The sequence below is a fragment of the Phalaenopsis equestris genome, unplaced genomic scaffold (genome assembly GCF_001263595.1).
Source record: "Phalaenopsis equestris unplaced genomic scaffold, ASM126359v1 Scaffold000180, whole genome shotgun sequence".
Taxonomy (NCBI): Eukaryota; Viridiplantae; Streptophyta; class Magnoliopsida; order Asparagales; family Orchidaceae; genus Phalaenopsis; species Phalaenopsis equestris.
This window is the reverse complement of record NW_018164622.1, coordinates 1,733,877-1,752,080: the sequence shown is the minus strand read 5'-3', so window position 1 is coordinate 1,752,080 and position 18,204 is coordinate 1,733,877. Positions and strand designations below refer to the sequence as shown.

The window sequence follows — 18,204 nt, the reverse complement described above, 5'->3', positions numbered from 1 at the left end:
AGGATTTATTACTCGAATTCATAATTTTCGAGTCAAATTTGGATCGAGTTGGCATTTCAGGTTAATTTTTGACACAACTAGAATTGATTGTTTATTTTTGTATTTTGATTCCCTTATTAAATAATGAAAAGAAACTACGTTATCAACACGTAGAAATGACTACAATTATCAAGAATGATTCTCATTTACTTGTGCTGTTGTCATTAGTGGCTGGCACAATTTATTTTAGCTTTGACTCTACCATAGCTCACCACGATGTTGAAACTAAATCAAGCTCACAATCGAGGATGAAAACTAAATCCAACTAACCCAAAGTGATCATACTAATGCGTTCAACTTGGTTTAATACTGATTTTGAGTTGATTGGTTTAAACGGGTAGACAGCTTAGTTATAAATTTAGGATCAACACTTGTTTTCTTTGTTAGATGAGTCAAGATACATTATGTATATCATTTTTTTTGTTGGTTTCGGTTTTATTTGATTTCTCATAAAGTTTCAAACCTTAAACAAAACATACTAATTAATTTATGAAAAATTATTAATCATACTCATAAGTTGTTCAACTTGCTTCAGTTTTTGGTTAGGAATTATCTTCATCTAACCTTATTGATCATTCTATCTTTTCTTACTAGTTATTGGGTTATAGTTAAATTATATTGATGTGTGGGTGCTATAGAGAGATCGGCAAAGCTTTGTAGTTTGAATGTGTTGTAGTTTATTGAAGTAGTCTTTCAGCAGTGCCAAGGCATGATTGCATGCATTAAGCTCTTTGTAGGCTTTACATTGGAGAGTGCTTCATGCATGGTGCTTGTTTTCTTAACTATTTTTGCTCATAATATTTTCTTTCATTTATTCATTCTTTATGCGAAGTTATGATAACCATATTAAAGCTCGGAATATTTTGATCAAAGCTAAAATTCTGTAGAGTTTTTCTGATAATTTCTACATTTGATTTTTTTTTCTTTGCATGTAAGTAGTGCGGAAGAGCTAGTAAATTTGTTATTCAGTTAAGTTGATTAAACAGTATTGTTTTTTTTTTTTTTTGTGATCTTTCTTCATGAAAAATAATACTTATTATATAAGTCACATTCATATTAAAAAAAAGTCTTAAATAGTGTTTTATTTTTTATTTTTTTATTTTGATGTGGTCCTTCTCCTATGATTTGCTTTGGTGAAGGTAGGCCTATACTTAATTTTACTATATCTTTTAGCTACACGCATCTGACACACATTCAAAATAATTTCAATTTATTTGAGCTTTAAGTTTGTCATCTATTACTGCAGCAAGTACTTTGGTTGTTTTGGTTGTTGTGCTTTCCATCTGAGTTTATCTTTCAACTTGGTATTATTTTTATCCCCTGTGCTGAAGGAAATGCAAACAGTGCTTCCAGTTCAGGATCTGTTCTCTGAAATCTTATAGTTACTATAATGAGAAAATTTTGTCACTGCACATATGATGAAATACATATTTATGTGAGCTCTTCTGTCAATTCAGTGAATAAAAGGAAAGTGGCTAAGAAAGGTTCTGTTTGTGAAATAAAGATCCGAAACTTGCTGTTTTGGTTGGCCGTTCGAAAGTTGAAAGGCCAGAGACATCTATTCGATTTTTAGGACTATTTTTTTGAGTTCGTCCGTATTGGCTTATTTATATCTGCGCACATAATGCCCGCTATACGAAGATTATACAAAGCATGTAAAGATTCCCTCACTCCAACTGGTCCTGTATCAACCGAAGCAATCGACAACATTTGCTCTATATTAGGTAAGCCTCCTATTTTCTTATTTTTTGTGTATTATGACTTCCATGCCACTTTTTTATGCAAAATCATTTGTAATGATTTTTATGAGGAAAATATTGTTAACTTTATGCTAATTTTTAACTCGGAGCATTAGATTTTCTCAATAAAATTCACTTTTGACTTTCCATTTGAAGCTTGAAATATTATAAGATGCACAAAAAATATCCAAAGAAAACTATAGCAAAAACAATAAATGCAACTCTAATAATCAGCATAAATGACATCTCAAATCTCTTGTGGCTGTGGCATTACTTTTGGATGGTGCTATCTTCAAGGCATAACTGTATGGTTTGAGAAGGATTTGATCTAACTCAACTTTACCATTGTATTATACAGTGGTTATTTTTGTGACTTGAACTTGCTAGTGTCAAACTTTTGAGTGATACAGTGAAATTATTGTAAAAAGTAATGAAACTTGAAATTAGCGAAGCTATGTTTGTTTTAAAGAATCAATTTGGATTCATTCAATGAGAATCTGTCGTGGTTTGTGTAAATTGATGAAAAAGTGTAAAAACCAGATAATGAATCTCTGTATGATTTTTATTTATCTTAGAGACGAAATGATTTAATTCCATGAAACTTGATTCTAGTGACCATTAATGAGTTAATGTTTGTCAAAGATACGTTGAAATTATTGAAGATATATTTGAAAGCACTAATTAGTATTAGCAATAATTGTGGATTGATCAAATAATTTTTAATTACAATAGTATTACATTAAGAATTTCCATCGAACCCATATCTTTTCTAATTTGATTAAGAAGCTGTTTACAAAATATATTTAAAATGGGATGTCTTGGTTTATATTTCTTAAAGATGACATAGTTCATTTTATTGCGGCATTTACTGGAATACATGAAAATTTATAGCAATGGAGGAAATGAAGTCAAAATGATATAGAATCAGTATAATATTGACTATTATAATATATTGGAAATCTTTTAAGCATTATATTATAATTATTAATGAACTTTATCAGAAGATGTTATAATACTTTGGTGTGATATTTTTAAATATATCGATTTTATCATACAAATAATTGTGGATATAGATGGAGATATACTTTTAGAGTTAAAGATTTGAGTATTTAAAATGTTGAAATGCTTTAGGAGTATTATGCAATAACAGGATATCATGGAGACCTACTCTTCTAAGAATGCAAGCAAGCCAATTATTTTGTACGAAGCTGATTGTTGGGTAGTAAAAAATCTTTGATGGTTAAGTTGAACACGATGGAAATTGAGTAATGTTAAGATGGGTGTGCGGTAAAGTTATGAAGGATGAATTTTGGAATGTTAATGTTTGAGGTTGGCTGGAGCTAAATATTATTGAAGATAATTTAGTTGAAAATAGAAAATGATAATTTTTATAGCTGACCTCAAATAGTTAGGTAAGGTTAATGATGATGATGATGAAGATCCTCAAGATTGTTTTCATGACATGCTTGTTTCCTGGAAATAACCTTTCATTATTGCAATAATTATCCTTATTCTAATTTATTAGTGTAAGTTTTTATTTTAATTTTTTCAGAAATGCATTTGTAGTGGTCGAATCTTCCAGTTCAATGAATTTGAAATGGAAGTACCTCTTTGGACAGTCTGTCACCATTGAGGCCCATGAAAGAAATTTTCCTGAAATTAAATTTGGAAAACTATTAGACATTGAGATTGCATAAATTTATCTTGAGATTTGTTCTTTAAATGAAGAAAAAACCTCTTTTTGTTTTTCTTTGTATATTGTGCTTTGAAAATGTTGCTCATTGCTTTAATTCTTCCAAGTTAAGACACAAACTAGTGTTCCTAAACCAACGTATATATGACATTGCAACTTTTTAAGGAGAAAGCCCATTCTGCCACTTTACTTTTTGAAGACCATCCATTGATTAGTTTTTTATATAAAACTAATATGAAAGTTGTCAATCATTTTGACGAGAAAAAATTTGGATGGATTTTAGAATGTATGAGAAAAGTTTTGGTTATGATTCGTGTAAGATGGAAATTTTCTAGAAGTATTAAGTATTCCTTCTTATTGTCTTTGAACATATGACAATTAGGGCGGATTTTGGTTTTAATTTCAGAAATATGGATTAAAGCAAATACTTTGGTCATCACCGAGAGCTACACTCTTTTCTGCTTTACGTGCTTGGTGCTTTGTGCTTGAACTTGCTCTCCAATAACCTAAAACTCCTTTTTGTGTAGTGGACTATAAACTGACAAAATAATAGGTGCTTAATGTCTTAACAAATGTTTATTAATTATGAATATTAACATGGTTGGATGAGTTTATTTGCTGAATAATGTACGAGAATATTAATTCTAGAAATATTTCAATGATTTTGTTACATTCCTTTGCTGTTGCGATGTGTGATATATTTTTTACACCTGATCCCAACATTAATGTGTTAGATAATCATAGAACATATTTGCTTCATAATAATGATTTTATATTAAAGTATAAATATTCTATTAGTGGCTTTCATTTTTTTTTGTAAATTTTAACTGTTACCAAACCCTATGTACTAATGCGTGAAGCACCAAAACTTGTTAAAACTAAAGCTCTTAAGTTGGCAGTTTTGTTGTGTTTTAATAATTTGAATGGTAGTAATATAAATGAAAAAAATGTATTTTTTTTTAATTTTTGCAAATAAAAAAAAAATGCTTGTTATAACCATAATCACCTCTAAAATTTTCAATGTCAGTTACTATTTTAGTCTTATTGATTGTATTTTATGGCGCCAAGGGATTTGCATTATTTTTAAAAAAAGTCTTACCTAGTGACCTGAACCACTTTTAATGCAATTCACACTCCATACTAATATCTAATAGTTTCAACAAATCTTTGACTTTTACATCAATTAGGAAGATGCCGTAAAGATGCAAAGTGATGATCTTGTTGTAGGATATTTGTAAATATAATTTTGATAATTTATAACCCTTCTGATTTGACTGAAATGTTAAAATGACAAAGGATTATCTTTAAAAATTAAGGACTACCATTTTTAGAATGTCAAATTGATAATTACTAGATGATTAAGTGATGCTAAGAAATAATAAGTGACTTGATTTTTTATTATGCAAGAAGAACTTAGTATTTAAATGATCGCATTATATCCAGGATTATTAAGGTGATTTGAATTAGACTAAAAAAACTATGTTTTGATTGGTTATCTACATGGATTTGAGTATTGGACTACAAAAAGAATGCTTGTGGAAATATGAATAGTATGATATATATGTTGGAAGCTGGAAAGAATATAATAAACTATGATTATGTCAAATAAATGTTGGATGAAGTTTTATTGCAAATAAAATATTGGAAAATTGACCTAAAATGGGCATGCACCAATAATAGGCTATAGTATGTGATGAGCATATTCGTGAAAGCTTTTGCTATGAGCATATTCGTGAAAGCTCAACTCAAGCTCGAATTAAATATGAATAACTTATGATTCATCACATACTCAACTCTACTCGACTCTAGTTTTTGGCTCGAAATACTACTCATCGATTGTATACATATATACATGTACATGTATATACATTTAATGTATACATGTATATATGTATACGTATATACATGTATACATGTATATATGTATACATGTATACATCTATACATGTATATATATATATATATATACATGTATATTACATTTTTCAACTTTTTGAAGAGCAATCCATATCCAGGAGTCATCTTCAAGTATCTCAAAATTCTATTCACTACTTTTGGTGATAATGAATCGTCAATTACTCAAACTGTAGAGTGACTGGTGTTGTAACTTTTGAAGATGTTGATGTCTTTCTTCATATGATTTGAAGCTCCAAGCTCAAATATCCAATGTTTTCGTTAATTGATTTGAACAATATGAGCACGGCTAATATATCTTGAAGTGCTAACAATCTAGTAGGTTGCTTAGTAGAGAATTGTGATGCTTGTATGAAATTGTAACCATGACCCAACATTTCCTATAGTGCCTTCAAATTGCTCCCATGTAAATGGACTAAATTCTGCATTATTTTTGGTTTTAATAGTAGTATTTGCACAGTTCTCCCTATCATGTCTTCCTTTGGACAACTGAAACGAGTTGAACATGAACACATTTTTTGAGCTTGAAATATAAACGAGCCGAACACGAGCTGAGACTGGTGTGGGCTCGCTTCTGTTCGGCTCGTTTACACCCCTAATGTCGATGAATAGTAATGCTAAACGACAAGCATTTAGGTCAGGTCTGATAAATGGTGGATGTAATGCCTACTATAGGTAAGGGAGCTACAAATAGACTTATGATGGGCATAACTCGTAGAATAAAAAAAACAAAAAATAATTCAGGGAGGTTTGCACTAACACGAAAGCAAATAAAATAAAATTGGTAGATTAAGTTTTAAAAATTTTTGCATATTAGAATTAGCTTCACTTTTAATATTTAATTGAATAAATGAAAAAGGGGAACCTATAAAGTTGGTCCCACATACATGTGATGAGCATAAAGATCTAAAAGTGTTGTTAGAAGAACTTTACGAGAATATCAGGAGGTTTGTTCATAATATCAACACCTTCTATTAAGTAATTCGGGTAATGCTTCTCATCACCTGCTGTATGGTAGGACCACCACTCTTCCCATCATTACTTGTACATGCCATATCATAACCAACTCTTGTAGAGAATATTATCTCGACCTTCATCTATATATGTAATAGCTTTCCTCGTAACAAAGTTAATTGTTTTTGTTTCTTCTTATACAAAGTATTATGCATTTTCATTCTCTATTCCATCCCTGTATCCTCTTCATTCTTCTGTGGTTTTTATGGTATTAGAGCACCTTTTGCTATAACGAGCTTCGATCTTCCTTCATCACCGAACACTACAATCTCAGCAATGACAACCTCGCAGTCCTCTGAACTGACCGACTTGTCCATCGAAGATGAATAAGGAAGATGCATTCCTGTTATTCCACCTAATCTCAAATTTCTCACGAGCAATATAAAAAATATTACTCAAACTCAACTCTCTCCTGATAACTACCCTCTATGGAACTCCTAAGTGGTCAAAATTTTTTCTGCCAACGGATTTCTCGGATATCTCGACGGCAACATTTCTTGTCCGCCTCAATTTCTCCCCTCCCAAACCACCATACGAATCATCAATCCAACCTATCCCATGTGGTTTCTAGTGGATCAAAACCTCACAATTGTTCTCTACTCAATCATTTCACCAACAATCCTTCCCTACATACTCCACTTATCTACCGCTGCAGAAGTATGACTATGTCGAAGTGCCTCCAACCCACTAACAGATCTTGACTAATTCAACTAAAAACGAGCTCCACACTATGACGATGAATACCCTATCCATGACACGGTATATAGCCAAAATTGAAACGGTAGTAGACAACATATCTGTACCTGGAGGTCACTTAGACAATGAGGATGTGATCTTGTACATACATAACAGACTGCCAACGCACTATCAATCAAGACAATCCAAACTCAACTACAACCGATGGGTTTAGTCAGTTTATACTCACTATTATGTAGTGAAGAAATCAACTAACTCAATGAAACACTTAAGACTGAACTAGTCGCTAACCAGCAACCTGCCCTTGTAACTCCACGCGACCGCACCTCGAATGCGTCTCATTGTTAATGTAGGAATTCATATCCCCCAATCAACGGATGAAAGGTAGGAGACCTCAACCCAAATCCTCTATTATTTGTCAAATTTGCCATCAAACAGGTCACTCAACAACATCCTTTTGGCACTATTCGAACCTAGACTATGTACCATCCAGCTGAGCCCTACAAGCCTCTACCACACCTTGAGTTCTTGATACCGACAGAACAACCCACCTAATATATGATTTTAACCACCTTCAAACAACCACGCCAACCACCTCAGAGGAACAAATACTGGTAGGAAATGACCAATCTATCCCAGTTCATCACTACGGTAACGACATCCTCCCGACGCCCGAGCGTAAGCCTAACCTCTCCAACATATGACACTCCCCTTCCCTAACACACAATTTTCTTTCTGTACAAAAATTAACCGTTGATAATAATCTTTCCATTATATTTAACTCTCATGTTTTTCACATTTTTGTTCCTTAGACAAATCAGGTAATATTTCGAGGCAACTGTTCGAATGGACTGTACCCAATCCAACCTTCAGTTCCCACTTCTAGCTTGGAGCACCTCATCAAGCTTTTGCTACAACCATCAACAATCCACTCATATGGCACAAGCGCTTGGACCACCCTAAAGCAAACATCCTTCATCGCATCTCCAAGAAAAATCCATCCCTTGCAATTTCAACAAAGTCATTGTCATGTGAAAGTTGTGATTGCACAAAGAGTGACAAATTACCTTTTCCTTCAATGTATTCACATTTTTAGTTACCTTTTCAACTTATTCACTCATATGTATGGGTACCCTCCCCAATTTTCTCTAATCAAGAATATAGATAGTACGTTCTCTTTATTGACGCTTATTTCATGTTTTGTTGGTTATTTCCCATGCACCATGAATCTGAAACCACTCAAAGATGCATTTTCTTCATAAAAATGATTCAAACTCAGTTCAAAACAACCGTCAGTATCCTAAGAAGGAATTCTCCATCAATTCTCTTACCCGTATACACTGGAACAGAACAGTGTCGCCGAATGCAAGCACCGTCATCTAATTCAAACAACAAGAACACTTCTCTATGACACCTCTGTTCGATTTAATTTTTGGGTCAACGCACTTCAAACAACACTATGCCTAATTAACCGCATGCCCTCCAAGTATAACAATTTTATTTCTCCTTATGAACAACTACATAAACAACCGCCAACTCACTCTCACCTAAGAGTATTCGGTTGTTGTTGCTACCCATGGCTCAAGCATACAACACCTCATAAACTTGCACCTCGTTCCGCTCCATGAGTCTATCTTGGCTACTCTCCCCCACACATAAAGGCTTCAAATGTTATAATCACACATTAGACAAAATCATCATATTCATGCATGTCATATTCCATGAAAACTCTTTTCCATTCAAAATCCTCACTCACAACACATCCACCTGTCAAACTACTCCATGAGTCTATCTTGGCTACTCTCCCCCACGCATAAAGGCTTCAAATGTTATAATCACGCATTAGACAAAATCATCATATCTAGGCATGTCATATTCCATGAAAACTCTTTTCCATTCAAAATCCTCACTCACAACACATCCACCTGTCAAACTACTTTTACACCCGAATCCATCCAAAAGTCATCAAATCTACTCCTACTTGTCCCTCCATCAACCATCCCAACTACCTCAACTCCTCCCACAAATCCCACACTCCTGTAACACCAACAATACTTCCCAACTCCTCTTCATTCCCCATGCCACCACAACTCCTCACGGCCCGACCCAGCTGTTGCCTCGCCAACACACTTTCCCCATTCTATGTTCAACCGAACAAAAACAAAATGCCTAAAACCTATCCAAAAACTTAACCTCTCCCACCAACTCCAACAACCCACCAACTCCAACAAAATTCTGACCCCCAATTTCATTCACCAAGCCTTCAAATTACCTCATTGGTGAAAGGCCATGTTTGAGGAATTTCATGCACTCCAAGCACAAGCCACATGGGATTTAGTTCCCCTCCCACCAAACTAGAAAGCTCTCGGATGTCGCTGGACATACCACACAAAATTTTAATCTTGATGGAACAGTGGCTCGATTTAAGGCTCGCTTCTTCGCTCAAGGATACAAACAAGGATTCAACATCAATTACTTCGAGGCCTTTAGTACAGTTGTCAAAATGGCCACTCTCCGCATTCTCTTCACTCTCGCCTTTAACAAGCAGTGGCTACTACTTGAATTTGACGTCTTTAATGCATTCTTGCATGGAACTCTTGAAGACACAATTTATATGCAGCAACCGATCAGCTTCAATGATCCTAAATTTTGAAATCGTGTATATTTACTCAATAAAGCATTATACTACCTAAAACAATTGCCCCGTCAATGGTTTGCCACAATCTTTACATTGTTCATCCAACGAGGTTTTCACATCAGCAAGTCTGATCCATTGTTGTTGCTCTCCTCCTCCAAGGCACACAAACTCTTTGTCCTAATCTATGTAGATGATATGGTAATTACAGGAGATGATACCAAGACTATCGAGTGCCTTATACAACAACTACAATCAACCTTCCAAATCAAATATCAAGGCGGAGTATCTAGATTCTTGGGCATCTACGTGAACCGCATGAAAGATTTTATGTCTTTGTCGTAGCATCAATACCTTCATCGTATTCTACACGACATATCCATGCTTGATTGCAAACCGATTGCAACTCCGCTTCCGGCAAAGAGGTATGAAGTTGCTGCTCATAATAAACTTTTTGACAATCCTACTAAATACAGGAAAATCATCGGCGCCCTTCAATATCTCACGATAACTCGCCCTGACATTGCATTTGCCGTCAATTCCCTTTGCCAACCCATGCATGCCCGCTCGTCTATCACGATTAGGTCCTTAAACGCTTATTTCGCTACCTAGAAAACACCATCGGATTGGCTCTCAGAATTTCTCATGCTCTTACACTTTAAACCTACTCCAATGCTGATTGGTCTGCCTACTCACTTGACCGGAAGTCAGTCACAGGCTTTTACACCTTCTCAGGTGAAACACCAATCTCATGGACAACCAAGAAACAAACTACGGTCGCTCGATCCTCCATGGAAGCTGAATATCGCGCTTTGGCCGCAACAACCGCAGATCTTATTTGGCTTCATCGCTTACTTGTTGAATTGGGCATTCCAGGAACAATCAACACCACTCTTCTATGACAACATGTCAGCTATGACCATCGCCAACAACCTAGTTTTTTATGCCCTGACGAAGCATATCGAAATCAATTGTCACTTCATAAGGCAACACATTCAGTTTGGTCATCTTCAACCACACTATATACATACCCAAGATCAAACGACGGATATCTTCACCAAATCACTACTTAAGCAACATTTTCAGCTTCTTCGCTCCAAGCTTCAGCTCTCAAATGAGATCTTTCAGCTTGCAAGGGGGTAATATCAGCACCTTCTATTCAGTTATTCCAGTAGTGCTTCTCATCATCTGCTGTATGCTAGGACCACCACTCTTACCCATCATCACTGGTACACCCATATCATAACCAACTCCCGCAGAGAATATTATCTCTGCCTTCATCTGTATATGAAATAACTTTCCCTGTAACAAGGTTAATTGTTTTCAGTACTTCATATTCTGCATTTCCATTCTCTGTTCTATCCCTGTATCCTTTTCATTCTTCTGCGGTTATTAGTTTACCCCTTCAATTATGGGAGGCATGGTATGGATTGGCTTGTTTAGATTTATTTTGAAAGAATTATAGAAGCTGTTTTTTACTGGTCATAATATTTATAGTCTATTTTTTTAAAAAAACTTTTTACTTTTGCTTTGATAGTTAGCTATAATCTCTTGGGCATTTAAAGAGAGATTATGTATATCCCAAAATATAATATGGTGAATGAATGTAGTGATGCATAAAATTATTGGAAGATTTACATACATACCACTCAATTTCTATGTATTTACATATCTAACACCTGAACTTTTATTTTTACGTACATACCACTTTACTTATGCATGAAAATGTGTATACGACTTTTTAAAAGTTACAATGATATTATTTTTGGTGTGATTTGAAAGATTTGGGTGGTGTAAATGTAATAAAGGAAAATTTGGGTGTTAGATATGAAAATAAAAAGGAATTGATTGGTATGTATGGAAAATACCCAAAATTATTTTGGAAAGCGAAATCTCTAGTTCTAGTTTTTTAAAGAATCATGTCTTAAAGAACATGATGTCCTATTCATCAAAGAATCTTGTCTTAAGTAGTTCTAGTTTTTTAAAGAATCATGTCTTAAAGAATCTCCATGATGTCCTATTCATCAAAGAATCTTGTCTTAAGGAATCTCTATGATGTCCTATTCATCATTTCTTTCCTTTTTGTTTCATGTTAATTGAGCTATCCTTAACCAATGTACTGAAGTAATTTATAATGAAATCCATTAAAGCTCCATACAGATATTAAGAAAAATATTTTTAAAAAGAATCGCCTATGGCATGGCTTCTCGTAGATATGACAAAAATTGTTCTATTTTGCTAAAATTAATGATGCTGTATGGATGCAGGGCATGAGCAATAGAAGATATATCTCTATCTTTTTTATTTTGATAATCTGTTCGTGGCGTTGGTAGCACATTGATAACCATCTGAACAAATGGATAATTTTGTTGGTGACAGCTAGTTTATTGCAAGAATTCTTATTTTTTTTAAATCGTAATGGAATGAAACCTTATGCTTTATTAATGGGATGTCTTTTCCTTTTTTTACGTTGCAAAACCACTTAAGAAAAACATAAGGTTTAAATAAATCACTAACTATAATGATGAAATATCTACAAATCTAAGTCATGCCAATTTAAGCCTTCAGCATTTTTAGATGCATAAAGAAATAAGTAACTTGATTTGTAGACCTTAGGACCTAACCAGTCTAGACCTGCTCTTCTATGTGGGCTTGCCCCCTCTTTTCCATAGGGCTTATTTATGTGATTTTAGGTTTTTTTTTAGTTTTTCGTGTGTTTAGTTTAGGAACCGCTGGTGTCCATTATTCTCCCTTTGAGGGCTGTATTCGAGAGATTGGGTGGTGTCCTCGAGTGTATCTCTCTCCCGAGTTGGTTATTATCTTCCCTTATCCTCTTCTGCATTCTCCTACATCGCTCCTGGCCACTACGTCCCTGCTTCAGACTCCTGGAACAGCTGTCTTGCTATTTCTTCCTGCATTTTTCTACCTTCCAGCCGCCGTTGCTTGCTTCCGTGTCGTATCACAATCCCTTGCTTGCTATCCAGCCATCCCAATCCAATTCCGGCTTGCTGCCGCACTCTCTCACCGCCCTTCTGTTCGCTGTCCAGCTGCCAACCCAACTTCCCATCGCTACCGGAAACACTTCTTACCACCTATAGTTCTCCGTTTCTGCTATCTAGACACACAACCCAGCTCCGTCGATCCTCGCCCTAGAGTTTTTGTGTTTTTGTTGTTTTTTTCCTATTTTTAGCGTCATGTTTGTAATCTCTTTTGAATTTCAGTAATAAAATTATAATTCCGTTTGGCTTTTTGGGTTAACTCTTGTATCAACACCATATCACATCTACTTATTCATTTGGAGTGCTCCATCCACCAGGAATTAATTGATGACCGTGCTTTTTTTTTTTTAAAATTTTTTAGCATGTCTTCTAAATTCTTGATCAAAACTATCAGCACTTGAGCATTGTAAAACTAATAGCATATTTTTTTCTGCATTTATTTTGATTATTTTCATTTGTTCATCAGAATCTTCCTCTGTTGAAATAATCTTTAATGCATGGTTAGCCCTTTTTCATCTCAGTAATTCATGAACAATAATTTTTCATCTGAAATAATCCAATAATTCATGAACAGTAACATTCCTTTTCTGCCGTTTACTTAATTATAAATTGTTAATTAAATGTTAGTTTTTTACAGTATAGTTATTTGTCCATTTATTCCGTCTTGACACATAAGAAAGGAATAAAGTTCAGTCATAAAATCTTCCATGCTCTACACCCTTCTTATCTCATTCTAATTTCCATGTTGGTAGCAGAGTCTTTAAAGCCTTGCAACCTGTGAGGCTGATGAGTCATTTAACAACAATGAAAAGCAATCTTCAGCTAACAATAGTGCAAAAGCATGTGTGAAAGTTCCTCCTGGAATGAAGATGGTGACATCTATCATGAAGAAGCTAGTGGTTTAGAAGCCTATAACTTCAACAGTAGAGGGGAACCTCAAAATGAAAACTCCAAACGCAAAACATGAAAAATCTATGATGAAACACCAAATTGAATCTTTTTGAACAGAACTAACAACAAAGAATTTCACAACAATTTTATCCTTTTTGTTTTTAGCTATTTGCACAACAAATTTTTGATGACCAACTTTCCTGCCTAGAAAACATTATTTCAGGGTATCATCACAATAAGCTTGGTTGCTCAAAGAGGTCAATTCTCGGACGCCCTTATTGCAAAGCACGATGAAAACTTATAGGATTGTAGGCTCGTGGTTGGGAGATCATATGATAAGAGACCGTAATATTTATCACAACTGTGATCCATGCCATTAAAATTGTGATGTTCGGATTGCAGATGGGCCACTTTCAAAGACACTTATGCTTTTAATGCCTAATTTAGATTTCAACATATGATCATTTAACAAACTCGCTTAAATCAAATTATGTGAATCATTTTTCATTTAATCGTTGCCAATTTGAGGGCATTATCTCGAGGAATATGATCGATAGTATGATGATATTTTTAGGAACTAACATCTAAAGAATGACCTTTATTTCTGTATGAGCTCATACAGTGGGTCTGCATCCTTCAAAACTTGTATTTAAAATAATGATAATGATGTTTGGCCATGGCACGATCACCTAGGTCGTCCGAGCTTATCTTGAAAAGTTAATTTCTCTTTATTAACTAACAAAAATTTAAAGGACTTTTAATGCAAAATTTATCATTTGATTAAGCACACTTGTAGTTTCTATTTAATTAACCCTACAGAGCTTCCCAACCTTTTACTTTAGTCCATAGAGATGGATTGGGATTATATATAGTTAAAATCTCTTTAAAGTGGTTGTTTATTATCGTCATTGATGATTATACTTGTTTCACTTATGCTTTCTTAAAAAAAATAAAAAGTTGAAGTAGGACACTTTTTTAAATATTTCAACAAAAAATGGGTTGACGAAAGATAATAAATATTTCTTAGGTGTGGTTAGAGCACCAATATTCTCTACAAATATTCTTAAATATCTCTGGGAACAAGTTGATCTATATGCATCTCATTAATAGATTGCTTTCAAGTGTACTTAAATTTCAAACCCCTATTCCAAGCTTTCTCTATTCATTTCTTAAGATCAAAATTATTTATTCTTCTTAGATAAAACTCTTTGGGTGCCTAATCTCATTCACATTCTTTTCTGCACCAACACAGTAAATTGTAAATCTATCGGGGATATATTTATTGGACACTTCCAAATTAGATAAAAAATGCACAAATGTTATTATTTGATCATTAGAAAAATTTATAACTTCACAAATGTAACCTTCTTTGAATACTAATCTTATTTCAAACCTGAATTTTAGGGCGAGGAAATTTAAGAATAGGAATTTATAGATAGGAACCTATTTGGTCATCCACTGTCCTCATCAAATCCGTGGATAATGATCATTTTATGTTGCACGTCTTTCAACCTATAAAAGCCTTTCAGGAATTGAAAACTCTTTCATAACTTTATTAGTTTATCCAACCTATTGAAGCTTCACTACTTCCTCGTCATTTCGTAAATACACTCAACTTAAGCAAAATGATCTTCATTTCTCTAATAGGTGGGAAACATATCTCCAACACATAAGAATGTGAACCTAGCTCAAAGGCCAATGAAGTACAAATTGGTGAAAAAATATCGAAGTTGTGAAACCTTACCGACCATTGAACTACAAGGAGATGTTCAAGATTCAAATGTTCAACTGGAGTTATATTGGGGGTTGAACCGGATGATGTATTAAATATTAAATTATTTTAATATGAATTAAATGAAGCAATAGTATAAATATATGATAAATATGTGATAAAATTAAATAGCAACTGAAAAAAATAATATATTTAATAATTATGAGTTTAAGATTTGATATAAAGCTCATCAAGATATAATTGTTTATGTATTATAAATAGATAAGTATATATTTATATTTATTAAAGATATTTGAAAAAAAACAATTATAATATAAATATATAAATATAAATTAATTTATTATAAAAATATAAATTGTACGAATAATATAATTTATAATAATTAAAAAGAATAAAGGGTTTACGATATAAACATTTAAGAGTTAAAATTTAACTATAATATTTCTATATTATGCAACTCATTTAATATTTTTAAAGCCCAACTCAATTCTTCATTTTGCAGCCAATTTCATATTTTATCACTCACTATTTTTTAAGTTTTACATTGTGAATAAAACTTAGTGTTTCACTATTTATATAGAATAACACAGTTCTTTAACTAAAGCTTATAAGTCAGCTAGATGATGGACTTGTAATAAATAGTTTCATAAAACTCAAATTAATTATTGTTTATAGGATTTTTAAAGTTCATGATTATATATTTGACTTAATATAACTTTTAAAATTAAGTTTTATGTTCAAAATTTTAATAATTTAATTGAGAATTAAAGATAATTAAATAGGTAATTTGGACTGACTAGTTCTATATAACTGGGATCGGCCTGTTGGTTCGATTGGTGGTTTACACCGATTTGTACTTCAATGTGAAAACAGTTCTTGAGGTTAACCATACTGATCATATGCTTGGTTCACAGTCGGATCGGTTGAACCGACAGGTCCAGTCCAATTTTTAAACCTTGAAAAAGATACATAGTTAAAAAAAAAAAAAGATCCAAAGATGATGATACTAATCTTTGTTGTTCTATTCCCTTAGAAAAAGGGGTGAGCTCACCCACCGAAAACTCAATCTATAATTTCATGTAAATGGCTTTGTTATGCTTTTTTTTTGTCATTTCTTTTGATAAATTCATATTTTAAACAAGTTTCATGATGCTATCATGACCCCCGAGCAGAAGAAAGGTACAAGGAATAATATGTGGGAAGTTTATGAACTTCTACTTGAAAAAGTAATGTTGGATGGAAATGAATTTTTACAATGGGAAGTTTATGAAAAAGTAATGTTGGATGGAAATGAATTTTTACAATCAAATAGAACTCAAATACGAGTATGCATAAATTTAAAGATTGACTTGTTGCAAAAGGGTATACCCAATGATATGGTACTAGCTATCAAATGACTCTTTCCTATTGCTAAATTCATCACAATTTGAATTTTTCTCTCTTTAGTGGCAACTTTGAAGTGACCTTTGCATCATCTTAGATGAGGATCTAAAGGAGAAAATATACAAGGAGATTTCTCCTAGATTGAATAATCAGAGAAACAATCACAAAAATTGTAGACTAAAAAAGGCTCTTTATGAGGTAAAACAATCCCTTTGTACTTGGTTTGGCATATTCTTCAAATATATTGAAAAATGGGTACATTTAGTGCAAGTTGATCACTCCCTTTTTATGAAGATCGCACCTGAAGAAGAAAAAAAGTTTCAAATTGTGTTTGTAGACATGTTATAGCTATTAGAGACTTCAGGAAGAGCTATGTTGATAAAAAGCTTTTATTGACAAGAAACTTTGAGTAAAATAAAGAAGTCAATATTTGATATTCGGTTTTGTTGATTATTTATGATAGAAACTAGATAAAAAATTATAAGTCATACCAGCTTTTTGGAGTTCTTTTTATTTGCTTTGTGTGAAATTGTTGTAATTATCTTATTTGGAAGTTGATTATTTTCATGTTAATTACAAGGGTCTTCATTTTCATCTTCTAAAAGATCAAAATTAATAATTCATTTTTGACATTTAGGTTCTATTATTTATCAAAATTAATAAGTCTTCATTTTCATCTTCTAAAAGATCAAAAATAATAAGTCATTTTTTGACATTTAGGTTCTATTAGTACTAATGAATAGGCCCAAGGGCATAGCTACACTGAGGGTACTGGGGCACGTGTCCCCACTGACTCGGCCCAAAACAATAAACGTATAGCCCAAGCCTAAAAAGGGCTTGAGCTCATTTGTCTTCAGGCTGTCTCGATTTCTTTATTGAGGTGAGCCCAGCTTAATTGTAAATAAATCATGAATTCATATACAAAATCAGAGATAAGTTTTTGATATGAAAGAAATTTTTAATCATGTTTATCATACCCATTTAATATTGAAGGCCGCATTGTAACGTCCTATTTCTGTTACCGGGGGAGAGGAATCAAAGAGCTAAAGAGAGGGAGAGAAAATGAAGAGCCGGAACAGAAAATGAAGAGTCATGCAGAGGGGAGATGAGGCGAGGATTCGAAAACCGAATAAAGTCGGGGGAGAGGAATCAAAGAGCTAAAGAGAGAACAGGAAATGAAGAGTCATGCAGGGGGGAGATGAGGCGAGGATTCGAAAACCGAATAAAGAGGAGATGAAGAGAGTGTCGAGAAGCCAAGGAGGTGAATTCGCTTTATAAATTATTGAACGACTTGCCTGTTGAGTCGAGCGGCTTGTCTTTGGTGAAGGAAGAAGAGAGGGTGGGGCTTTCGTGCGTGTAGAGGAGGCGAGGCTTGAGTGTGAAGGAGGAGAAAAGCATCATCTGCGACGTTGATGTCGAGCGAAGTAGTAGGCAAGAACGGACGCTTGAAACTGAGCAATCAAGTTGAA

The 18,204-nt window shown here is 33.6% G+C and overlaps 1 protein-coding gene across 3 annotated transcripts in view; it reads left to right on the top strand.

The window, feature by feature from the left end:
- Positions 1-18,204, top strand: part of LOC110022286 (plant cysteine oxidase 5-like) — a 38,069-nt gene that overhangs the window by 6,728 nt on the left and 13,137 nt on the right. For 2 of the 3 annotated variants that reach the window (XM_020721155.1, XM_020721156.1), the window contains exon 2: positions 1,497-1,763. In XM_020721155.1, the coding sequence (XP_020576814.1) occupies positions 1,664-1,763 (100 nt within the window). In that variant the 5' untranslated portion in view covers positions 1,497-1,663. Of the gene's footprint in view, positions 1-1,496; positions 1,764-10,347; positions 10,960-18,204 lie in introns of those variants that run through there. The other variant, XM_020721154.1, reaches the window with a different exon arrangement.